Source organism: Telopea speciosissima, chromosome 7 (genome assembly GCF_018873765.1).
Source record: "Telopea speciosissima isolate NSW1024214 ecotype Mountain lineage chromosome 7, Tspe_v1, whole genome shotgun sequence".
NCBI classification, from domain to species: Eukaryota; Viridiplantae; Streptophyta; class Magnoliopsida; order Proteales; family Proteaceae; genus Telopea; species Telopea speciosissima.
In genome coordinates this window covers 44,283,863-44,310,146 of record NC_057922.1, presented here as the reverse complement: position 1 = coordinate 44,310,146, position 26,284 = coordinate 44,283,863, and the positions used below count along the sequence as shown (strand labels likewise).

The 26,284-nt window shown below is 36.9% G+C and overlaps 1 protein-coding gene and 1 long non-coding RNA gene across 3 annotated transcripts in view; one reads left to right on the top strand and one right to left on the bottom strand.

Moving 5' to 3' along the window:
* Positions 1-21,928, bottom strand: part of LOC122670140 (pseudouridine-5'-phosphate glycosidase) — a 57,183-nt gene extending 35,255 nt beyond the window's left edge. Inside the window, exons 1-8 of one of the 2 annotated variants that reach the window (XM_043867117.1) lie at positions 21,865-21,928; positions 21,588-21,625; positions 7,173-7,243; positions 6,496-6,607; positions 5,065-5,175; positions 3,135-3,217; positions 623-682; positions 403-463 (exon numbers count right to left, since the gene is read on the bottom strand). In XM_043867117.1, coding sequence (XP_043723052.1) covers positions 403-463; positions 623-682; positions 3,135-3,217; positions 5,065-5,175; positions 6,496-6,607; positions 7,173-7,243; positions 21,588-21,625; positions 21,865-21,884 — 556 coding nt within the window. In that variant the 5' untranslated portion in view covers positions 21,885-21,928. The remainder of the gene's footprint in view (positions 1-402; positions 464-622; positions 683-3,134; positions 3,218-5,064; positions 5,176-6,495; positions 6,608-7,172; positions 7,244-21,587; positions 21,626-21,864) is intronic. The other variant, XM_043867118.1, reaches the window with a different exon arrangement.
* On the top strand, positions 7,166-21,950 carry LOC122670141. The gene is made up of 3 exons (XR_006334134.1): positions 7,166-7,242; positions 13,340-13,345; positions 21,857-21,950. It is a non-coding gene; the product is annotated as an uncharacterized LOC122670141 (long non-coding RNA).
* Positions 21,951-26,284: the final 4,334 nt, after the last annotated feature.

Below are 26,284 nucleotides of genomic sequence, written 5' to 3'. Positions count from 1 at the left end.
TATTAATCATTATGTAAGCATGCTTGAATTCAGTAATTGTTCTTCTGAGATGTGTTAGAGAAAACAAATATGTGTGTGATTTCATGAATGATCTCTGAGCAATTTAAAGCTTCCTATTTAGCCCTAGAAGATCTCAAACCTTTCTATTGAGATTGTTTTCTCGTCAATATTGGTGGCACTAATGATAGTTGCATGAATTAACATTTCTGATCAGTTCAAGACAAAAGCCATTACTAGTCATTCACAAATGAGTTAATGATATTTGTAACATCTAAAAGCTTGCTGTTTGGCCCTTGCAGATCTCAAGCATACATCCTTCACATCGTTCACATGGATTATGGCAACTAGGAGGAAAGTTGCATAAAAATCTATAGTTAACATTATGAGCTTAGAAACTCTTACTATTTTCACCATTTCTATGCACTCCTCCAATTCCCCCAGTAACAAACACAGGGATGCCAACCTGCAAGAATTGGCAAACCTAACATGTCATGGGAAAAGGAATGGATATTAAAGGATTTGGTATATGACTTGTCATGCATGCACTTCTAATTAAACACATACAAAAACATACACACACACACAGAGGGAGGGAGGCAGGGAGAGAGAGAGAGAGAGATACCATTGAAGAAAAAAACATGGTGGAAGAAACAGTTGTTGCACCATTTCCTCTGGTAGCCACCTACAAGCAGGTGTTCATCAGTATCTAATACTAGTATTAATCAAATCTGCATGGCATGGACATTATGTTTGAGGATCATCCTTTTCTAGGTTTACTAATATACATTCCTGATGTGATTTTACTTCTAATACTTAAGCACTAATTACATGACAACTTGTCCTTTTTCTTTAATTCTTTGAGACTTTTTGATGGAATAACTATTTGCAGTCATGCTTAATACTTCTATTATAGTCCTAGGCCAAGACTCTGAAAAAAGCATTTGTGTGCACTAAAATGAAATTTGGAGTCTGGAACCATAAAAAAGGCAATTGAAAGAACCATTCTCTTTTGTTAACCTGCACAGGTTTCTTAATTTACAATATCTATTGAAAAACATGAAGAAATTAATTACGGATTCTCAATTAATTAGAGACAATTCAGCATGACCTAGTGATGTAATATGGGGTTCAAGGCTTCTATCCCGGCTATGCATAGACATGTTACCATTCAGTGGAAAATAATAAATAAGGATGACAATTTAGTTGCTTTGTGTTGTTTCAATCTACTGATGTAACACCATATAACTAGCAACTTTGGTCAAAGTTCTGCATCTCTCTCCACCTGATTATGTGATCCTCTACAAGGATTTTCTTTAATAAATAGGCACCAACCCTAGAAACCCGGACCCCAGAATAATAATTTTACCCTAGCACATGTAATGGAATGAAAACAGACTCAGTTAAACATATACAAGCCCAATAATAACTGTATGGACCTTGCACAATACAAGACACAATCCAACAAATCTCCATCTTGGCTTAGATTCTACAAACCACGCTGAAGAAGAATGGTGCTTATGTTAATTCTACAAACTCCCATATTATCTCTGGTTGACCACCACACCCAAACCAGCATGGTCCGTACCCCTACCCGAGTACCCTGCACAGCCCATTGTCGTATAATATAATGTGACTTCAGCTCTCCTATTGCCATAGTTCAAGAACTCGCCGATCTCGGCGAAATCTCGGTAATATCTCTCTTTTTGAAAAAGCAAGACGAGACTTATGGCGAAATGAAATATTACCCCAACTCGGTCAAGATCTCGGTTCGAGATTTCGGTTCGATTGAGATTTTGACCAAACATACCTTTATAATGTACATATCTCGACTGAGACAGTCGAGATCTCTCCAAAACTCGACTGTCTTGGTGAACTCAACAGAGAAGTGAGCATTTGACCTGATTTTTGAGGATTTTCAATGGTGGTTCATGATAGAGATCATAGTTGTCATGGCGTCGCCATGGCGTCTGGCGCGAGAGGGCTGCATGGCGACCTACGCCATGGCGACCCTCTTTGATTTCTTCTTCCGACTCTCTTTCCCTCTTCGATTTCTTCTTCCTGTCTTCGATTTCTTCTTCCCTCTTCGATTTCTTCTTTCCCTCTTCAATTTCTTTCGATTTCTTCTTCGATTTCTTCTTCTGTCTTCTTTCCCTCTTCGATTTCTTCTTCCCGTCTTCTTTCCCTCTTCGATTTCTTTCGATTTCTTCTTTCCCTCTTCGATTTCTTCTTGATTTCTGAATTTTCTTCTTAAAACTTGAGAAACAATAGAGAAAAAATAAAACATGGCTTGAGTATACATCTATTAACACATTAAAAATAGAGAAAATAAAAAATAAAACATGGTCGACATGCTCGCCATGGCAACGCCATGGCGGGCGACATGTCGATATATCGACGCGTGACACCCTCCACCGACTTGGATCGCCGTGACAACTATGATAGAGATATATGTAATATGTTAAGATTTATGTATTGTACACTTTTATATTTGTAATGGTTATTTAAGTTGTTTTATATTAATTGTATGATTTGATTGTTTTCAATTACTAATTGATGTGTAGAATACAGACTATAAGCACGTCGTCGCCTACCAACCTAAGGTCCGAAGTGAACCTCCTATTTGGACTTTGTTTTTGCAAAATCTGATAGTGTCATTGTGTTTAAATGGACTAAAATAGGCTGAGTACCAAGATTCAGGCCCAAAATAGGTCCAAAACCCACCGAAACCAGCCTTCGAATTCAAAAAAAAAAATCACCAACTCGCCAAGATCTCAGCCCAATGGGAACTGGAGAATTTTCTATTAATCAGAAAAGTTCAATAACTCTCTCCAGCTCACTGGGTTATCCTCTACAAGGGTTTTCCCCAAGAGACAATAAATAGGCACCCTAGAAGCCCTAACCCCCCACACAATTACAATTATATTCCTGTACATGTACCAAAAACCGACCCATTTAAACATGTACAAGCCCGACAATAAATGTGTGTGCCCTATAGAATATAAGACATAACTGCAACAGTCAGGACAAAACATATAAATTGAATAATGATACTAGCATGCACTAAATATATGAGTTGTCTCAATTTCAGTAAACATCCCAATCTCTACCACTAATTATTTCCAAATTATACTCACAACATATGCAATATCCCTACGAGCTGTCTTTTGAGCCTTAGTGCCAAGCTTTGCAAGCTTCTCTAGTTCTTCACTAGTCAGACCTACAAAAGTGTTTGAGAACAAATTTACATTGATGGGCCAAACAAATTAGCAGAATAAAAACAAAGTCATCAAACAGCCTCAATCATCCACAATTCATAATACTCTACAAGCAGAAGCTCAACTAGATTAACAAAAAAATTCTTAGCGATACAAATCAGATTTCAATTCAAAGACTAATAGTAATATATCCATCTTCTTTTAGGTTAAAAAAATTAAGTTATTTGGTGGAGATACCCAATTGGAATCAGAACCATCAGGCCCACCACATTAACAATACATCTGTGTCAGGTCACCCAAAAGAGGGGCCACACATGCCATGTGTGCTACCACCAAAAAGAGGGACAACACGTGAAGGGGAGTGTTGAGAATAATTTAGCATTAGAAAACTATGAGACCTCGGGTGACTTCATAACCAATTAGGCCTCCCGACCTGATCATGTTTAGAGAACTCGGTTTTGGTACTGGTTTCGCACTTTCGCCTAGCCAAAAAACTGAGTTGGGCTGAGATCTTGGAGAGTTGATGCACTTCTTTGTTTTTATAATCCATTTGATAGTTTTGGTGGGTTTTGACCTAGTTTGGTCATGAAACTTGGTATACAACTTATTTTGGGCCATATAAACACAATGGTACTATCTGATGTTCCAAAATCAAAGTCCAAATAGGTATTTATGCCAGAAACCAAGATAGGCACTTATTTATGCCTAACATCATTTAAGTAAATGTTTTTATATTTGTTAAAAACATTTACTTAAGATATTATTCATAAATAAGCAAATACCCCCTATTTGAATCCAATAAAAATAGTTAAAAAAAATCAAATTCCTAAAGGATAAAAAGTCAACCCCCCAATTCAAAAACAAAAACTGGATTTTCGCTGGATTGCTTAAATCTTATTTATATTGAAGGAATTATGTTTTGGTTAGACCTAATTTGGTGTGCGCGAATGCTGTCAAAATCACTCTGACTGAAAATATTTTTTTAGACATCAAAACAAATGAATATTTTACCGCACTTTTGGTTTTTAGTTATGTTTTACCATATTAAGATTTATGAAATTTTTAGATTTCAGAAAAACCCTAGAATTTAAAATTTTAAAAATTGAAAAATTACACCTACCGCCGAATATCCAGTTTTGGTTTGGGGGTTGAATTTTTATCCTTTTGGAATTTCATTTTTTTTAACTATTTTTTATTGGATTCAAACAGGGGGTATTTGCTTATTTATGAATAATATCTTAAGTAAATGAAATCATTTGCTTAAATGATATTAGGCATAAATAAGTGCATGTCCTGGTTTCTAGCATAAATAACTGTTTGTCCTGATTTCTGGCATAAATAAGTGTCTGTATACCAAGGTTGGCACAAATAAGTGTCTGTATAGCAAGGTTTCCCACCAAGATGACCGAAACCACCGAGATCTTGGCGACACAATGCAATCTTCTCATTTCGCCTACTATCTTGTCTCGGTTTTTCAAAAAACCGAAATATTACTGAGATCTCGACGAATTCTTGTTCCATGCACCTGATAGTTTAAGCTTTTGGGCTGGATAATTTAAAATGACTGATCCAAAAGTCTTGGATACAACATCCATGTTACAAAAACTAGCTAATCAAAGGTACAAAAAAATATGTTAGATAAAGTATAAATTTATAGACTTGAGTGTATAATAGAATCCTCCCAAGGGGGAAAAAAGGAACAAATGAGAGAGAATAGTTGAGCTCCAAATATGAGATTATTTTGAGATAAAAATATAAATTTCAAATTAAATAATGATTGAGATAAACATTATGGACTTATAAGCATAACAACTAGTATAGAACAGGATTACAATTCACAAATAATCACCTATGCATGGTATCCCATCTAAAATGGCCATTGTGGCTGGAACAGCTCCATTCTCCCTAACAATTGCCTCCACCTCCTTTGCAGTCTGAAGGTTCTGAGGGTAGGGCATTCCTACATATGAATGACAAACAAAAGTACCTCTGAGCAACATAGGCTATGGAATTTCAAATATCATTCAAATTAACCTGGAAACAAATGGTTATATTCAAAACGAAGTTTTACATTAATAACAAAGTGTTTTAATTATATTAGAAAAAATTCAAAAGTACACTTCCGGCTCCACCTGGTTACAAGTAAAGGGAAATGATGTGCAGCAAAATTAATTCGAAAAAGAAAATGATAAACTTTTTTAACTTTGATTGTCTAACTAATTAAAATCTTACCAAACATTGTAATTGAACTTTTCAAATAGAATCCTTAGCCATTGCTTTTTTTTCTTATTCAAATCCATTTTCCAGGTTGAAAGTGAGGGGGATATTTCAGTTACTATATTTAGTAAGATTTTGAGTTAGCCACCCAATCATTGTTAGTAATGATTAGAAAAGTTTCATTCTTTTTTTTTTTCTTTTTTTTTTGCTTTAATTACATTTTCCTTCCCTTCACTTTCTCCACAAACAAATGGAGCCCTAGTTATTTCAAACAATCAGTATGGGTAGTTTAAAACTTTTTGCTTAATGCTAGCTAGTCCACCTTATCATTTGGGGACTTTGGGTTCAGCTTCTGATAACTTGCACATTTTGAGCTTGTCAATTCACTGTCGGACGTTCATTTTGAAGGAGCAAGCCTAAATTCCATGTCGTTTGAGGGCTTAATATTCCTTCAACTTCTTAGCTACTGACAGGGAATGGAAACTGGTCAGGTTTGAGGTATGTTTCATAGATACCAAATCCAACCCCATTAAAAATTGCTCAAAACTAACCCAGCCAACCCCGTTGTGTGAAGCATGCATCAGATTCACTGAAATTATGAGGTCACCTCTGAATGACCACCAGGAGGTTTCTATACACTCTTGCTATGATCCATCAACAGATGAATCCAAAAGCCCAGGAAGTGAGTATCAGCAAGATGACACCCAAGACTTCTCATCGCTCATTGATAGATGTTTCAACATATCTTTAATGGCCAATGCTTGTGCTTAAACCTAACACTCCTTGACTGCAGCTTATAATGGGTTAATTTTTTGTATGGCTCTGGAGTTTGAATCTTGGCTCTAATGCCTACAAGAATGTTGTTGTTCAATGAACCAAGACATGATGTACTATTTAAACCATATATTTTTCCTGAAGCAAAATCCACTGTGGAAAACAAGTGTGAATAACAAATAATTTTCCTTCAGAAGCAGTCACATTACCTAATAAGTGGGAGCTTACACTTGCACCCCAAAAAATAGCCAAATTTACCTTCAATTTCATAAGCTATCAAGTGGCCTACCATGTGAAATAATAGTGGATTCTAGAGCAACAACTGCACTCCCACACATCAGGGCATCAGACACATCTGGAGATACCCTCACATGCCATCTGCCATTGCCATCTCTCCCACCCTAACAAAGAAATATGTTTACTTGGAGTAGCTTTAACTGAATATATTTACATTTACACAAATAAGAGATGCACAAGTATTAAATTGGGCAATTTTCAAACCCAGAATTTACAACCAAAAAAAAAAACAATGTTTGAAAATAGGCATGTATAGAGAGCTTTCCCACCTCAAATTGCTGACAGCACATGGTTACAGCTAAGGTGAATTTCAAAGAAAGAAAAAATCCAAGAAACATATTCGGATTAAAATGGGAACAGTAGGCAATGAATGTTCAGAACTTAAAAATAGCTCGTCACATAATTATTCGGGATATTAGTCGCAGCTGAGTTCTTCCTGATAAAAGGGCTTTTTGGATTACCCACAGTGATTTATATGAAGAAAAACTTAATGCTCCAAAGTGGAGAAAATCAAACTAAGAAGAAAAAGAGGTAGGATTAAGCAAGTAATCTTATTCTGACAAGAAAAGAATTCAGATAAAAAGGTATAAAAGGGACAGAAACAAAGATCACCTAAAATCAAATCAAGTTACGAACTTATCTCTTCTAACAGAATGACAAAGCATTTACCTGCTTCATTTGTTGAAAATGTCCTTGAAGATTAAGCAACCTCGAGAAGGCTGAAGACGCCATGTCTGTAGTTATAGAAATATTTTGGGCAGCCGTATAAAAAAAATAAAAAATAAAAAAAATCTGCCGCAGCCATGGTTTCTGCAGCTTGCAGTAATTAAACCCTTTTTTTTCTTACTTGGTGGTTCTTGATCGCCGGATTTTGGTGGTTCTTCGCCGTGAAGTTTTACGCAGCCGGTTGACTGTGTTGGCCGCGATCAATATGGCAACAACAACAACAACAACAACAACAAAAAATTTGAAACCCCTGTAACCCGCAAGGGTTTTCAGATTACAGGGATTGTGGATTTTCTACTAAATCGTGGTCGCCGTAGATCTTCTTCGAGTTTTGGAACCGGAGTCATAACCACCAGAGCCTAGCGGCCGTTCGCCGGCAGTTTTGACGCCATCAGCCTCTGTCTCGAGCACCGGCAGTGGTGGATTTCCGTTTTTCCTTAAAACCCAAAAAACCCAGTTTTTGAGTTCTCTGTTTTCGTTTTGGGGAAGCAGATGGGGGAATATTCCCCATCTGATTCCCCCATTTAGAATTTGAAAAAAAATAGTAAATTACATGCACCCTCAGATATTTGTAACAATATCAAACCATCCCGTTAATTTCACTATTTTAAAAGACACCCTAATAATTCACGGTGTTAGCAAACTGTTAATTTTGTAAGTAAAAAAACTGTTGTACCCTTTTAGTTAAGTGAGTATTTTAAATCCCCATTTTACCCTTATTCTACTTCTTCTCCTCAAAACCCCGAAAAAGAGTTAGGGTTTTGCCCTTGATTAATGTAGAATTATTATTTTGCCCTTGAATCTAAAACCCCCAATATCCATCTTCTTCCTCACATGACCTGCACCTTAATCTCTGCAACTTAATATGAGTATTTTTCAAATACGAAACGCACCACCAGGCCCATGGTCTCTAGATCTCTCCGTCGTCATCTTCCTCTTCTTCTCAATCAATCTTGGCCGCAGGCAACGAAACGCACCACCAGGCCCAAAACCATGGCCAATCATCGGAAATGTCAACCTCATAGGTCCTCTCCCCCACCGTTCCATTCACTCTCTTTCCCAACAATATGGTCCTTTAATCCAACTCCGCTTCGGTTCAGTACCCATCGTAGTTGTCTCCTCTGTAACCAGAACCAAAATTAGGGCATGGAATTGAGAAACAAGAAGAAGCGTTTTCAATTTATTTCATACCTCTCACATCACTGTCTCGGCAGAGCATGGTAGCCAACGTTGTTTTCCCACAACCACCAGGAGCACACAACCCTAGAACCATAACATCCTCTCTAAACAATTGCATCTTCAATTCCATCAGAGGCGCGTCCAATCCAAAAACCTTGTCCCTGATCTGAGGACTAGAGTTATCCGATCTCGAACTCTCCGATCTCAAACTCAACGTATCAAATTGGTGATCATATCTCTCAGATCAACCAGAATCTGTTTATTAAGGAGCCAGATATCAACAGGAACATCAATCTGAAAGAACTGCAACAAAATTTTATCCAATTTAAGGATTTTTTTCGAACGCCTACACCTCTTGAAGCGGTTCCAAGATGGAACAGAAGAACACTTCTTTACAAGCTTTTGGCCCTTCACTAACTCAGCCTTCAGTCTTACTATATCTTGTCTCTGGTGATCTGTCAATTCAACACTCAAACGATCTATTTCTTTTATTCGAGGAGTAATGGTTTCTAGAGTAGATTGGGGCTGCTCTAGATAGTGTTTGAAATGACGTGCTTTAAGGATTACATCTGAAATCACTCTCTGCAACTCTTGAGCAGGCGAACCCAGAAGAAATCCTACCGGCAACTGCCCAGACATGGTTTCTCCTCCTCTCCAACCCTTTCCAATACTAAAACCCTAAAAACCCAAAAATCGAGGATTTTGATTATATTCAAAGGACAGCATGGTATGGATCGATTGAGGTCATGTGAGGAACAAGACGACGGAGACAGTGACATTGACTGGTTTGGGGATTTATAGCAGCTTCGATTTTCTCTCTACAATAGCATCGCACGGCGCAACCACAAGCTAACGACAATGATTTCACGCGAACAAAGCAGTCCGACGATGAATTGACGCAGCAACAACAGCTCCGGCGATGATTTCATGCAGCAACATCAGCTCTGATGATGAATTGTCCTCTATGTAGTTCTCTGGAGAAGAAAGGCATAAGTTTAGAAGATGGGAGAAGGGTTAGGGCTTACCCTTATGTCTCATAAGGGTAAAATGGTCCATGGGGAAATTTTAAGGGTAAAATAGGGTTTTAAAAAAGTTTAACTACAACTAATGTTTTAGAGTTGATGGTAGTGGTTTATTTGTAAGTTGTCCAAAATCCAGGTGGGTGCACGTAACAAGTTAAACTATTTGGGGTGGTTTGATATTGTTACAAATATCAGGGGGTGCATGTAATTTATTCAAAAAAAAAAAAAAACCCAAAAGTCAAAGTCAAAAAGGTGTAAAATAGATAAAGGTAATAAAGATGGGTTGTGCTATTGTGCACCGAATGGGTTTTGCTAACGTGCGTCCGGGTCGAGTCGACCCGACAACCCGACTCGGTAACTCGAACGGGAGACCCGGATTTTGACCTGACCCGGGTGAGGCGTTGACCATTGACCAAGAGCGGTTTGACCTATTTTGGTTTGGTCCATGGTTTGCCTGGTTCGATTCTGGTTCACCCAGACAGAATTTAAAAATAAAATAAATAAAAAAAAGGGAAGAAAAAGAAACCAGTTTGGTTTTGTTTTTGTTTTATAAATAGAAATAGAAATATACGAAACAGAAATTGTTTTGTTGTGGGTTGGTTATTTTGTTTTTGAAACAGAAACAAAAAAATTTGAAAAACAGGTTAAACAGAAACAGAAAAATAGGTTAACAGAAACAGAAAAACAGGTTAAACAGAAACAAAAAAATGGGTTTTTTTGTTTTTGTAAACAGAAACAAACAAAAAAAAAACAGTTTTGGTTTACTTTTCTGTTTTAATTCTGGTTTTTGTTTATATTCTGTGCTGTTCTGAACTGTCACGATAGGGAACACATGATTTCTAACGCTTAGAAATTTTTTTTTTAATGTGTTTCCAATTTTCACATAATGAGATTTTGTGATTGCCATTATGATAGAAAATTATTTACTTATTGGATCTAGTAATGGCATGATGGAATACATTATAAAGATATTAATTGTTTCATGCTCTTGTGTTCCATATTACAATATGAATCTTTGATGGTATACATTGTAACAATATGACATATGTGATGTATATCTCGTGACTGTTTGTTATTGTCACCATGAGGCAATGTTTGTACATTTTGGTGTTCCAATAGGAACATGTTTAGTGTTTGATTTGTACCTCGTTATGTTTCAAATTGGCACAATAGAGAAGTTTTATGCATGGCATGTTAACACTTAGTCTTATTTCAGTTGTATTTGTTATATGCCTAAAGAAGACTTTTGAATGAAAATAAAATGAGCCCATTCGGTGTTTTTTGGTGGCTTATTATTATTATAAAGTCCATTAAATTTTGAAAATATGGATATAAGCCTGTATTAATTTTCTTTGTTAAAGGCTTATCATCGTTTTCATGCCATGTTTATCATATTGTCATTTTGACTGGTCAAACCGGTGGGAGGATGGAATTATGTACTCTGAGTCGGTTATATGGTTCGACTAGTGAGACAGTGTAATTATGAACTTTATTTAGTTTTTGGCTAAGTTTGTCTGTTTTGGTACAATTCAGACTATGGATTATTTGTAGAAAATGATTTTGTTCATTCCATTTACGGAAGTAATTTTTGGTTGATATATGATACATACATAACTAATGGGGTTGTTGATCAAGACCAGCAACTACAGAATTCTTATGAGACACGTGTGTACCAGGAAGACTCTGGAAGGAGACCAATAAGACAAACGAATAAGCCCAGCTGGCTTAAAGGGTTCCAGCTGTAAAGAAGTGGAACAAGACTTTAAGGTCTATAAATAAACCTTGTAAATTGGGGGGAAAAACAGAGTATTTGGACATTAATGTTTTCTTCTTCACTCGTAGGAATTCTTGTCTCAGCAATATTTTAGGTTTACTTCCTTGTAATAGCAATAGTTGTAACATTTTGGTGCTTTCATTGTTAACAATGGCTGAGGGTAAGAGGTCTAGAACTCAAGATTCTGCTATGGCATCGCATCTCAGATTGAGAAACTGATGGAACAAATGCAAAAGCTAGCAGCGGACATGGAGACTCAAAGGGTGCAGACACATTCTCTAGATCATCCTCCTTCAGGGTCCGATCATGGTCACCATTTGATTTCCTCTTCTCAATTCCGAGCGCCTAAACTGGATTTTCCACGATTCAGAGGAGGGGATCCGTCTGATTGGCTTTTTAAGGTAGGTCAATTCTTCCTCTTTCATCAAGTTCCAGAACCACAACGACTTTCTTTGGTCTCTTTTCACATGGATGGGGAAGCATCCAGTTGGTTCCAATGGATGTTTCATAGCAGGATGCTGCAATCTTGGGTGGAATTTGAGCTCGCAATCAGATTTCGTTTTGGTCCTTCTGCATATGAGGATCCACAAGGGGCTTTGAGCAAATTAGTTCAAACCAGATCTGTTCTTGATTACCAGTCTCAATTTGAATCATTATCTAGCAAAGTTTATGGTCTCTCTGAGCAATTCTTGCGGAGTTGTTTCATATCTGGGCTTAAGCCTGAGATCAGGAGGGAAGTTCTTGCACATCAACCTCTTACTCTACATCATGCTATTGGTTTGGCTAGGCTGCAAGAAGATAGAATCAATGACATCAACAAATCTTGGCAGTCCAAGAATGGTTCAAGTTCAACTCTGCAAGGGTCTAAACAAACAACAACACAGTTAGAACATCCTCCACAATCACAAATTCTGGTGAGGAGGCTTAGTTCTGCTCAAATTCAAGAGAGACGGGAAAAGGGTTTATGTTTTACCTGTGATGAAAAGTACCAGTTGGGGCATAAATGCAAGAACAAGGGCACAATGCTATGGTTGGAAGCTCAAGATTGTTAAGATATGGGACTGCAATCTGTGCCAGCTGAATTAGGTGCAGAAGAGGAGTGTTTCCCTGATCCAGCTATTAGTATCCATGCCTTAATGGGACACTGTAATCCTTAGACTCTGAGATTACAAGGCTGCATTAACAAGAAGTTGGTACAGGGACTCATTGATGGGGGTAGCACCCATAATTTTATTCAAGAAAGGATTGCAAAATTTCTAGACCTTCCAATCACCCCTTCTCCTCATTTTAAGGTTCTGGTCGGCAATGGGGAGTACATTTCTTGTAGTGGCCTGTGTGAGAAATTACAAATTTTCTTGCAACCCCAGACATTTTTCATTAATCTATTTGTCATACCCTTGCAAGGAGCTGATGTCATATTAGGGGTACAGTGGTTGCAGACTTTGGGGCCGATAATCATTGATTATTCACAACTAATAATGGACTTTGAGTGGAATGAGAAGCAGGTCCATTTGCAGGGAGACAATACTACATTACTTGCACAAATTTCTCAATCTCAACTACAGAAATTATCCTTAAAGGATGACATATCTTGTTGCTTGGCAATGTTCTCTATTCATTCGAACATGCCACGCCGGTTCCGCATCAGTCATCCCCATCACTAATTGCTTAGCAAGAGACGCAACACGAGGCAGCTCCTCGCTTGACGGAGCAAATTTAGCTATTACAGAGGTTCTACAACAGTTTGCTCAAGTATTTGCTGAACCAATTACGTTACCTCCACAGAGACCCACTGATCACAAAATTGTTCTCGAACCAAACACCAAGCCTGTCAATATCAAACCTTATCGGTATCCCCATTATCAGAAAAATGAAATTGAAAGTTAGTCGCTGAAATGCTAACTCAGGGAATCATACAACCTAGCACCAGTCCCTATAGTTCTCCTGTTCTGTTGGTTAAAAAAAAGGATGGTAGTTGGAGGTTTTGTATTGATTATAGAGGGTTAAATGCAGTGACTATTAAAGACCAATTTCCCATCCCAACAGTAGATGAACTATTAGATGAGTTGTATGGAGCTCAAGTGTTCTCCAAGTTGGATTTGAGAGTTGGATATCATCAGGTGAGAATGCACAAGGAGGATGTCGATAAGATAGCTTTTCGAACTCACCATGGTCATTTTGAGTTCCTTGTAATGCCTTTTGGCTTGACAAATGCCCCTGCCACGTTTCAGGCCACCATGAATCGAACACTACAAGCTTTTCTCAGAAAATTTGTCCTCATTTTTTTTTATGACATTTTGATTTATAGCAAGAGCTTCGAGGAGCATGTATTACATTTGACAGAAGTTTTGGCCTATTTACAAACACACTGTTTGTAAGCCAAATTCAGCAAGTGTCGTTTTGCTGAATCAAGTGTGGACTATTTGGGCCATGTTATTTTTGTAAAGGGAGTTGAGCCTAATCAGTCAAAGGTGGCTGCTATGCTTACTTGGCCTGTCCCTACAAATCAAAAGCAAGTGAGGGGGTTCCTAGGCCTCACTAGCTATTATAGAAAATTCATTAAAGGGTATGCTCAGATTGCTTCTCCGCTAACTGATCTGTTGAAGAAAGAGGAAGGATTTCAGTGGAGTGAGATGGCTCAGCAGGCTTTTGAGTGTCTTAAAACAGCTATGACTCAAGCTCCAGTGTTGGCTTTGCCGGATTTCTCTCAACCTTTTGTATTAGAGACTGATGCTTCAGGGTGTGGTATAGGAGCAGTGTTACTACAACAAGGCCACCCTATTGCTTTCTTCAGTAGGAAGATGTGTCCCAGAATGCAAGCAGCCTCTACTTACATCAGGGAACTATATGCCATCATGGCTGCTGTGGCGAAAAGGAGACAATATTTGTTGGGCTCTACTTTCCTTATTTGCACCGATCATAAGAGTCTCAAGGCTCTAATGACTCAGGCCCTTCAAACCCCAGAGCAACACCATTACTTGACCAAGTTGTTGGGGTTTAAATATGAAATAGTATACAAACCAGGAAGGGAAAATGGACCAGCAGATAGCCTATCCAGACTTCATTTGACAGACATGCACCAGTCCAGTTTTATGGCTTTGTCCCTCCCTTGGTTTGAGCTCTTAGATCAATTGAAGGAAGAGCATTCCACCGATCCTTTTATCACTGAAATGAGGACTGCTGTGGAGACTAATCCTCAAGCACATATTTTATGGCACACCAGGAATGGACTTCTTTATTATAAGGGGAAGTTGTTTGTTGGGAATCAATCACAACTCAAGCCTAAGTTACTCACAGAATTTCATGCTTCTCCAGTGGAGGGTCATGCTGGCATTCTTAGAACCTTTCTAAGATTGAGTGCCAATTTTATTTGGAAGCACATGAAAGCAGAGGTTCAGCAGTTTGTCAGCTAGTGTGCAGTATGTCAACAAGTTAAAGCGAGAAACACAACTCCTTATGGTCACTTACAACCATTGCCAATTCCAAAGCTCATTTGGGAAGATTTGAGTATGGATTATATAACGCACTTGCCTTCTTCTCACGGTTTCACAGTAATTTTAGTGGTCCTTGATAGATTGTCCAAGGCTACTCATTTTGGAGGGTTGCCTACTTAATATACTGCAGCTAAGGTTGCGTCCCTTTTTCTCGATATGGTTTGTAAACACCATGGATTTCCTAGGTCTATTGTCAGTGATAGAGATACGGTGTTTCTCAGTAAATTCTGGAAAGAATTATTCCGGTTACATAAAACTGCACTCAAGATGAGTTCTTCCTATCACCCTCAGACTGAGGTGGTTAATAGAAGTTTAGAATAGTATTTGAGGGCATTTACTTTTGATAATCCTCATTCCTGGTATAAATTTTTGGCATTGGCCGAGTTCCATTATAATACCGCAGTACATTCCTCAGTTGGGATGTCTCCTTACCAAGCTGTATTTGGTAGAGTTCCCCCTTCAATTCCAGTTTATACTCGAGGCAGCACTAATTTGGAGATACTTGATCTGGATTTGGGCACCGGTCCGACATATTACAACGATTGCGGCAACACTTAGCCAGCGATCAAGCTTCTATGAAGAGGAAGGCTGATAAACATAGAGTGGATTTAAGTTTTGCAGAAGAGGATTTGGTGTTGGTCAGATTGCAGCCTTATCGTCAAACCAGGCTAGCCAACCGCCGATCCAACAAACTTAGTCCTAAGTATTTTGGACCATTTAAAGTTCTGCAGAAGATAGGTGCAGTGGCTTACAAACTCGACTTACATCCGTATTCTAAGATCCATCCAATTTTTCACATATCCGTCCTCAAGCCATTCAAAGGTATTGGCACTTCTAATCTTGTTCCTCTACCTCTACCCATGGATAGTTTCAACAATCAACCAACCATTCAACCTTTGGCCATCATTGCCAAGCGAGTACTTCCACATGCCGCTGGGGATGCAGAACAATGGCTGATTCAGTGGCAGCACTTACCACTTGAGGAGGCTTCCTGGGAAAATGCAATTGAATTTCAATCCTTATATCCTCACCTACACCTTGAGGACAAGGTGTTTTCTGATGGGGTAGACATTGATACATGCATGACTAATGAGGCTATTGATCAAGACTAGCAACTACAGAATTCTTATAAGACACGTGTGCACCAGGAAGACTCTGGAAGCAGACCAATAAGACAAAAGAATAAGCCCAGCTGGCTTAAAGGGTTCCAGCTGTAAAGAAGTGGAACAAGACTTTAAGGTATATAAATAAACCTTGTAAATTGGGGGGAAAAAATAGAGTATTTGGACATTAATGTTTTCTTCTTCATTCGTAGGAATTCTTGTCTCAGCAATATTTTAGGTTTACTTCCTTGTAATAGCAATAGTTGTAACAATATAATTCATGGAAATATTTTAGAAAAATTTTCAATGGTTGAATTATTTCTATTGTGGAAACAGTTTTAGTAAAATTGATTTCTAAATTAATTTTAAGGCCATTTTTAAGCCATTTCTAAACCGTTTTGACCATGAATTTTAAGAGTACCTTGAATCAGTGGGAGTATAAACTTTAAGTCAAGGGTAATTTAATGTTCCATACAGTGTCAGGAACGTGTTAAAGTATACTCTCAATTTGAGAAACACTAAATTAAACTCCTACATAAGGGTTTGTTTGGCTACATTAAGTATCTCTTTGGCCTTTTAAGGTGTTGTGTGGTTACATAACGTAAACTTTGATGCATATTGGTTGTTTAAATGGTTAATGGCTTTGTTTTCCCTCATGCTATGTCACATACATGTACTTTTGTAACATCACAGTTTTGAACTATTCTATGTGTAGATTCAGTGCCATTAAGGTTGTGACATCTAAGTAAGTCACAAGGCGGTAAGTAAAACCACATGTGTATTATAATACATAAGGAACTTATGATATTTTGTACTATCATGAGGTATTATAATTAGTGATGTACGCTTTTGGTTATTTGTGACATTTAGGAAAACACAATCTTTAATGTCTGGTATTTACAAATTTACCGTTGAGGGGATATTGTTGTCACATGTTTCATTTTTTTTTAATATCTCATAAAGTTATTATAGGTAATCTTATAAATATTTGAAGGTTTTGAAATTTTAATTTTTTGTAACTCCTGTACAAGATGGACATGATGATGCCCGTATATAATTGATGTTTTGGATCATTTAAGTAGTAAGTTTGGGCTTATAAAGTTACAGATTAAATACTTCCATCATAGTTTTAATGAAAACAACTTAAAGAGTTTTATAAATGGATTGACCATAAATTGCTTATGGAAGTAAATCAAAAATCCTACGATTTTAAATTTGACATAATTTCTAAATTCCAAATATGACCTTATGATCATCGTGTTTGGCTTCATTTCTAGAAATCGCTTCTGTTGATTGGTTCTAATATCATTTCTGATCTTGAAAATCATTTATCAAGAAACATTTGTGGATTACTTTCTGTGCTTACAGTCATTATTTTGGAACCTCTACGATGTCGTAATTATGAATTTATTGACTTGTTAGTCCTACTATTGTATATTGGTATTTCTGTCATCGTATTCCACTAGGTTGGATCGACTCAATAATCCGGCCTGTCGAGTTGTTTTGGGCCAATAAACTCGTTGTCAGTATGGTCTTTTAATTTTGATCGGTTTTGGTCTTTTGGTTTAAGAAATAGATTTGAACAAGATTGTTTAGTTCAAAAGTGAATAAGTTTTAGATCTTATATGAAGTTTTATTATGGTGTCACCATGGGAAGATAGAATTCTATCCTACTATGGGTGATGGATGCATTACATATTGGTTTATATGCATTACACTGGCCTTTCATGAATTTTTTAGCCAATTTGATGTATTTTGACTTGCTCATCGGTGTTATACAGTCTGTGACATTCAGTTTCATCACGAGGAATTGCATGTAGCATATTCATGATATTGACATTCTGTGATAATTCTGAACGTCACAAAAAGATTTATTGAGGTGACATTTCTGTAAATATACTGGCTATGAGTGTTTTATGACAAAAACAATATTGATGAAAATTATTAAAATAAAATGGGCATTCAGTAGTAATCTAAGTCTATGGGGTTCATGATTTAAGTGATTATGTTTCCACTCAGTGGGCTAGTTACTTGGATTGTGAGATCATCATTGACTATTCGGATGGATTGCAGTCAAGAAAACCATATGATAAATGATGTGCTCTTGCCACCACAGGTGAGTCATTGTTTGGTCGGTTTCGCTTGATGGTGTGAATGTGACGTTTTGGACTTCGCTACTTTAGAGGTTCTTGTCTTGCCACCACAGGTGACAGAATCTTTAGAGTGGTGTTGTTGCAAGCGTCTCATCTTGCATGTGAGAGATTCCACTACGTGTTGGGCGATCTTGCCACCACAAGAGTGACCCCGATGACACCAGATCTTTCCTCGATTTATGTTTTTCTACAGTTACTGAAAATAAAACTGGGATAAATCTGATTAATAAACCCTAATTAATCAGTTTCAGTTATATTATTGGGATATTGAAGTTATTGCATATTGTATATTTTGGTAAATTTTTGTGTGATCATGTTTACCAGTTTTAACTTCCCAATTATCTTCCATCAAAATCCTGAATGGTTCCAATTTAAGGAATGGAACGAATTCTTTAATATTTTTGTAGCTATAATGAGAATGGATTTTGCCATTTTAAAGTTGACAAACCTCCCAGGCCATTGGCTGACAGTTCCATTGAAGATAAATGTCTTTATGAACAGTGGGAGGAGTCAAATCAGTTATGTCTGATAGATATAATATACATTATGAATATGACCATCAAGAAAAGTTTCACTTTGATTGAGAGTACTAAGGAATAGAAGACTCATTGTTCATAATGAGCTTTAAAGACACTTACATGGATTTTGTGTTGTTTACACCCAGTTCTTATAATAGTGTGAGTGTGTTTATGAATATATTATAAATTACTAATTATGCCATACAAGTTGGGTTAAATGGAGATAAAATATTTAATACGTTTTCTTGCATGGTATATTATTAAGTTATTCTTGTCCTTGCTTGACAACATTTATTTGAGGATCAGTAGGAGTTAGATTATATTTTCTTATATTTCATAGTGATGATATTCTTGCTGCAAGTAATAATGTTACCCTTTTACTTGAGACAAAACAGTAGTAACCAGTTTGATAAGAAGATCTTGGTGAAGCCTCTTATGTTTAGGCATTAAGATTCACCGTAATAGAACTATATGTATTCTTGATTTGTCTCAAAAGAATTCTTATGAAAGAAAACAGATTTACCAACACTCAGTGAACTCAGGTCAATAATACTCTTTGTGCATCTAATGTTGGTAGTTTAATGTGACCTTAAGAATACATGTGGATTGATATTGTTTGTTTTATATTTGAATAATCTTGAAGTAGCACATTAGGTAACTGCTAAGATGACCTAAAAGACCATATGTGGATATCTGTTTGTGATGACAGATGGTGCTATATGTTAAGAGAGTGTCTCACAGACACTGACTGCTTTTCTCTGTGCAAGCAGGGTTTTGTGTCTTATTGTGATGTCACTGTTTAGACTCTATGACTGAGAAATTTTTAACTCAAGGAATTTGATATTCATACTTCCTTGTTAGAGAGAAAGTATGTGAGTCACAAAAATTCAGTATGGTGCATTACTATAGATAGTATGCTTGTTGATTCTCTCACTAAGGACTTGACTCCAAAAGTTTTTAGGAGTATGTCAGTAATATGGAACTTGTTCATTATTTTTGATGCATTTTATTAGTGGGAGTTTTGCTTATGTATACAGTTGTAACTGATTTCAGATTCTTGTCATTTTGTGACATTTTATTATCGAGAATATACATGCATCTTTATTATGGCCATTTGTTTATGTGTATACACTTGTTTAATTGCCTCATAGAAAATTAATTGAGGTCATATGTGGTGTATTTACCTCATTCAGTATACGAGGTTCCAGTCAATACATGTACATCCAGTTATTAAGTAAATGCATGCAAATTCTATTGTGTACACTTGATTATTTGCCTCCTTCAGTTATTTGAGGCTAGGTGGTGTGTTTGTCTCCTATGGTATCTGAGGCCTTCAGTAAATACACACACATTTTGTTCACTAGAAGAGCCTCATTCGGACTCAAGGACGTGAACTAGTATGTTGGGACATTCGGACCCAGTCCCAACGAGCATCTTTATGTGAAGTGTTTACGTTTGGGCAACGCTTATGGTAAATGAGACCTCCAGTTTTTGTCTCATGTGGCTCATTTGGTTTCTGAGCCTGGACCAATTTGGGAATTGGCATGTTAATCATTGTATCATGTATTTTCCATACCACACTCTCATACTACACAACCCAAGTCGGTGAGGCCATAAGTACTATGACGTGTTAGGTCCCATGTCTCTTTAGATGTGACGATCTACACTGTTGGGTGTTTGTAGTTTCATTCAGACCCAGGCATCAGTTTTAAGGCGTACTCTATTCAACACTGTCTTTTGCGACCACAATCAGTTTGTCTAAACTGGAGAGTCATTTTAAAATATTTTCAAAATCAAAACTTTTGACATATGCAGCCCAAGTGGGAGATTGTAAGAATTCCATAAGCAGGGCTAGTATAGTCCCACTTTTATTTTATTAAAACTGATTTAGTTATGTTGATGGGAGTTGTCTTAATGGTATGAGTCCAGTTACTATGTGTGGACCTAAAGTATTATTTCCTTAATAGGAAGGAAACCCTAGTTTTTATGCAGGGTTGGTCCCTGCCCTCACCACTATAAATAGTTGTCTCTGGCCCATTAAGTGACCTCTTAGAGAAAACCTAAAGTTGAGTGGAAGAGGGTAGACCAAACCAACAGTTCGTGTGTGACAGGGATCGTCAAGAATTCGGCTGCCATAACCACGGATCCAGGTATGCCAATTACACCTTTGTAATTCTTGTATGCTCATTAATCTCCATAAGTGTTCCACAAAATATTTCTATCAATGGTATTAGAGCCTGATCATGGTTGATTAATGTGGCTACGGTTATTATTATTGTTGTGTGTGAATTGATCCAGCCAATAACAACAAAGAAATTCTTTTTTTTTGAGGTTTTGGCATCGGCCATGATCGAAACCATGGCAGAATGGTGGTTTTTTTTTTCTTTGGTTTCAAACCTGTTTTTGGGCAGCCGTATTAAAAAAATAATAATAAAAAAATATCTGCCACAGCTATGGCCGAAACCATGGCTGCAGCTTGTAGTAATTAAACCTTTTTTTTTTTTCTTACTTGGTGGTTCTTGATCGTCAGATTTTGGTGGTTCTTCGTCGTGAAGTTTTATGCAGCCAGTTGACTATGTTGGCCGCGATCAATATGGCAACAACAAAAAAAAAAAAAAAAAAAATTCTTTATTGTTATCGGCTAGATCAATTCACACACAACAATAATAATAACCGTAGCCACATTGATCAACCATGATCAGGCTCTGATACCATTGCTAGAAATATTTTGCGAAACACTCATGGAGATCAATGAGCATACAAGAATTACAGAGGTGTAATTGGCATACCTGGATCTATGGTTGTGGCAGCCGAATTCTTGACGATCCCTGTCGAACATGAACTGTTGGTCTGGTCTACACTCTTCCACTCAACTTTAGGTTTTCTCTAAGATATCACTTAATAGGCCAGTGACAACTATTTATAGTGGTGAGGGTAAGGACCAACCCTGCATAAAAACTAGGATTTTCTTCCCATTAAGGAAATAATACTTTAGGTCTACACATAGTAACTGGACTCATACCATTAAGACAGCTCCCATCAACACAACTAAACCGGTTTTAATAAAATAAAAGTGGGACTATGCTAGCCCACCTTATGAAAATCTTAGATGTAAAGGCTAAGAACTGGTAGGGAAGGCAGTACGCGAGTCTCCTAGTTACTAATTAAGGTATAAGTGGGAAAAACTGAAAAGACCACTACAAAATTCTACAAAAGTATACTGCCCAAGACAAATTAAAAAATATCAGATGGAACAGAAACAGAAGGATCAATTAATTGCAGCCAAAAGTTATTCAAGAAAAGGAGATGTGACTACAAGTAATAGCGATCATTGTAGGAAAAAAAATATCCCCAAAAGATTACAAAGAAGGAGCAAGGACAGAGAGGATTACCGGCTGTGGATTATGACCATTGCAGAAAAATAGGGAAAAGGAGTCCGTTATTCTCTTCTATATAATGAAAGACATCAACCAAGAGAGGAATTGAAGGTTGAAACTTAAGATTCCAAATCGAGAGTTTGCGACTCTTCGCGACCTATAACTCTGGGAAATTGAATTTGAAATTCTAAGTATAAAAGCAGTGTGAATACTAAATACCATTCTCTTTTCCAAAATTTACAATAAGACCATCCAGAATTCTTGAAATGTTGAGTAATATGTAGAATCCCATGTTCTTTCTGGTCGAAGGGGTGTGCGGTTCTGGTTATTCGGTTTGGTTGCGGTGCTGTTTACATTTTGATAAGGTGAAATCAAAATCGAACCGGACAAGAATCAGTCAAAATCATAATCGTTTTCTATACTGTTCGGTTTTACCGGTTTCTATTTGGTTTTCGTTATCCGATTCACAACCGGTGTACATGCAGTTTGTGTAGTGTCGTTTTGGGAAACAGTAATGAAGACAACCTTGCTTTTCAATGCCTTTATATTCCCGTGTTTCCCCATTCTCTCCTGGTCTCCCTCACTCATCATATTTCCTATGCCTATGTGATAAAAATAAAAAACTTACCATCTTCCCCCGTCCTTTTTCTTTCCTATTCTTTGTTTTTCCTTTTTTTTTTCTTCTTCACTCTCACATGATGAGCAAACTATTTCTTCTATTAAAAAGTAGGATTTTGTTAATCCATTTTAACATCATCCATAATTTTCAATTCATACTTGAACTAATATAATACATAGTTAACCCATGGCATTTTACTTATTTTATGTTTCAAGTTGATGCAATAATTATATTTATTAAATTAATTATATATTATTAATTAATCCAATTGATGCATGGGCTAGTAGTAAAGTAAGAGGTATCGGTTTCTATTCGGTTTTTTCGATTTCTTATTCGGTTTAAAACCGCGGTTTTGCGGTGAAAGTCAAAATCGAACCGGAAAAAGAACCTATAAAATCAAAATCGAATCATTTTTCTGCGGTGCAATTCGGTTGGATCGTAAACGGTCGGTCCCGGTTCCGATATTCGATTTCAGTTCCATTTTGACATCGTTACTCTGAGCTGGATTCTCTGCAGCACCCATTGGTGTGTAGTATCTAAAAGAGGAGAGGGAGGGGGGAGGGAAGGGATATATGCATGATAAGTAGGGATGTAAACGGATGGGATTCGGCTAGGATAGTGCTATATCCGCATCCGCATCCGATTAGCTTTCAGACGGATTCGGATAGTGCTAAACGAATACGGACACAAATACGGATCGGATATTTTATCTGTTTACATGTAAATATAGCTTTTTGGATAGCTATAGCCTATCCGTATCCGTATCTGTTTAGCTTTCGGACGGATTCGGATAATGCTAAACGGATACGGAAACTGATTTCGGCTATTCATTTACATCCCTAGTGATAAGATAGGGTTAAATAAAGAGTAATACTGATGTTGAATACCTATATACACATGTTTAAAGAGACGTGACTTCTTCGGGGAGGATCATTAGAGAATCGAGGTGGCCATGGACTTATATTGACGTTGACGAGATCGTTAATTTAGGATTCATCAAGGTGAGTGAGACTACACAATTTCCTTATATATTATTTTTTATAAAGCTTCATGATTTACTGTTTTATAAGAAATTTATGATTTGAATGGTATGCATGATGTTTTTAAACATGTTTTAAGTTGAGACAATGCATGAATGATTTTACTTTATGATTTGATTTCCTATCATTAAAGCATGGTGATCTAAGCATGATATTTAAATGAGCCCTATAGTTTTATGGTTTTATGAACTATGGATGGAATATTGTTGTTGGACTGTGACCCTTCTAACAGGGAGTTGTGTTGTTGGGATGGAATGTTGAGCACAAGAGTGAGACAAGAGCGTGACGTTAAGGACTTTGTTCCGGTTTCGGGAGCCAAAAGCTTGACGCTTGCATTTCCATTTTTGTGGGTATGTGAGCCGAGCGGTGAGGCAAGAGCATACGTTAAGGAACGTGTTTTCTCCGCCATAGGAACACAATATCCGATTCTATGAGCCAAGAGCCTGAGCTCCTTCTCAGTGTTTGATTTGATATATTATATGAGATAACAGTACCACTTTGAGACTCTTATGAGTGAGAAAATTAACTATGGAATATGGATTGTGTTATATAGACTTTTGATGTTCTAAAGGCATGATTTAAAATCTATTTTATGATAAATTGCATGATTTGAAATACTTCTTTTTTCTTGAAAAGCATGTATTTTATCGCTATTATGTGGATAGTGTTCCCCTCATTCGCTAAGCTTTTTCGAGTTTACCCCGTAGTATTTTTCAGATGATGTCGTTGAGTAGGAGCCATGCCAATGCAATGAGTGTTTAGTGAATGTTGAGGATGATGATGATAGTGTTGAAGAGGATCTCTGAAGATTTTGATTTAGCATTGATGATTTCATTTATTTTAGCTTGCATAGATTGAAATTTGACAGTATTTGAAGTTTTAAGATGATACTAATTTTTAGCTTTGAATTTTCAAGGATGGTAATAAAGACTTAGTAGTTACTTTTATCTTTACTTTGTGGTGCCACCAGCACATTGAATCATAGATTTTCAGATCCTACTGAGATTTTTTATTAATTAAGACTTTCGCTGTATTTATTTTAAGACTTGATGATGTGAGGTGATCTTTTGACATGATTGGTGGTTTATTATTGTTCACGATCATAACCCATATTTCGATCTTGGTTATCGTAATGACCCATACTCCTAGGGTGGGTTTTGGGGCGTTACAGCCAGAGTGTGGAGGTTCTTCGCTGGTATCTCACCAAGTTGCTGGACCCCTGGTTGGACCATCACAAGAGGCGACAAAGATTTTTTTTTTATTAATACCCTATTTTTTTTCTTCGCTAAATCTTTGTTGCCTTTGGATTATTTCGGCTACTAATGTCTAGGTTATGGTCGCCGGGGTGGGGGGCTTGTTCGTCGATAACATCAAGGCCATCGGCCCTCTCCTTGAATCACTGCAAGAGGCGGTAGATCTTGAAATCATAAACCTTGTTTTTTCTGGTTTTGTCGATTTGGGGAAGAAGATGGGGGAATATGTCCCGTCTGATTCCCCTTATCAAAAAAAAGGAAAGAAGGTCAACATGGTTTTGAAACCGTGTAATAAATTAATAATGTGCAACCGCTTAAGGTTTTGGGATTTTACCCTTTTGACATTTACAACAACAAAAAAAAAAGGTCCATGTGGACACGTTTGTTATGTAATCTATACCGTGGCGCCAGATTCAACATTATGGCATCCATTGCCATGGAAAAATGGTCAATGCAATAATTATTGGTGGGCCCTAAGCTTTCTTTAGACTCCAATAAGAAAAAAAAAAAAAGGCTTTAGTAAACTAAGTTGGTACTGCTAACATGCGCCACTAAGTACGGGTCGACCTACTAACCTGACCCAGTGACCCGGATTTCTGTTGACCAGGTCAACGTTGAATTGATCGAACCAATTTAGATCTGGTCCATTTTGGTTCGTATTGGTTCAATTCGTTTTGGTTCAATCATGAACCAATTATAATTAGTTGGTTCGACTATCGTTACAATTGATTCTGTCACAAGAAAAGAAATTTTCAAATTATGTTTTACTTTTATTATTATATTACAGAATGCCACTATGGGACATTCTTAATGCATGTTTCGTTGTGTTTCAAAGCATCACAATAGGGAACACTAATGATTCCCAACACTTAGAAAATTTTGTGTTCCATATTGACTTGTGATATTCTGTTTTGTCACGATAGGAATACCATGAATGCTCATACTTAGAAATTTTTAGTACTTTTGTGTACCATATTACTTTGTGACGTTCCATTTTGTCACGATAGGGAACTTTTATGTATGGTAGGAATTTTCTATTGTATTTGTTACATGTTTAAAGAGGACTTTTGATGGAAACAAAATGAGCTCATTCAATTTTTGGTGGCTTATTGTTATTATAATAAAGTTCATTAAATTGAAAATGTGTAATAAGGATCTAAGCCTATATTACTTTTACTTGTTAAGGGCTTATTGTCATTTCCTGCCATGTTTAACATATTGTCATATAGACTGGTCGAACCGGTGGGAGGATGCATTATGTACTCCGAGCTGATTATATGGTTCGACTAGTGGGACGATGTAATTAAATTATAAATTTATTCAGATTTTGGTTGATATGGTTCGATTCAGTCTATCAATTATTCATAAAAATTGATTTGGTTCATTCTATTTACAAAAGTAATTTCTTGTTGATATAATTCATAGAAACGTTTCAGAGAAATGTTTTTGTTTCAGAATACTAATTTTGTTCTAGAGAAGTACTTCTATTTCAGGGAAACAATTCCTATTAAGAGAATTATTTC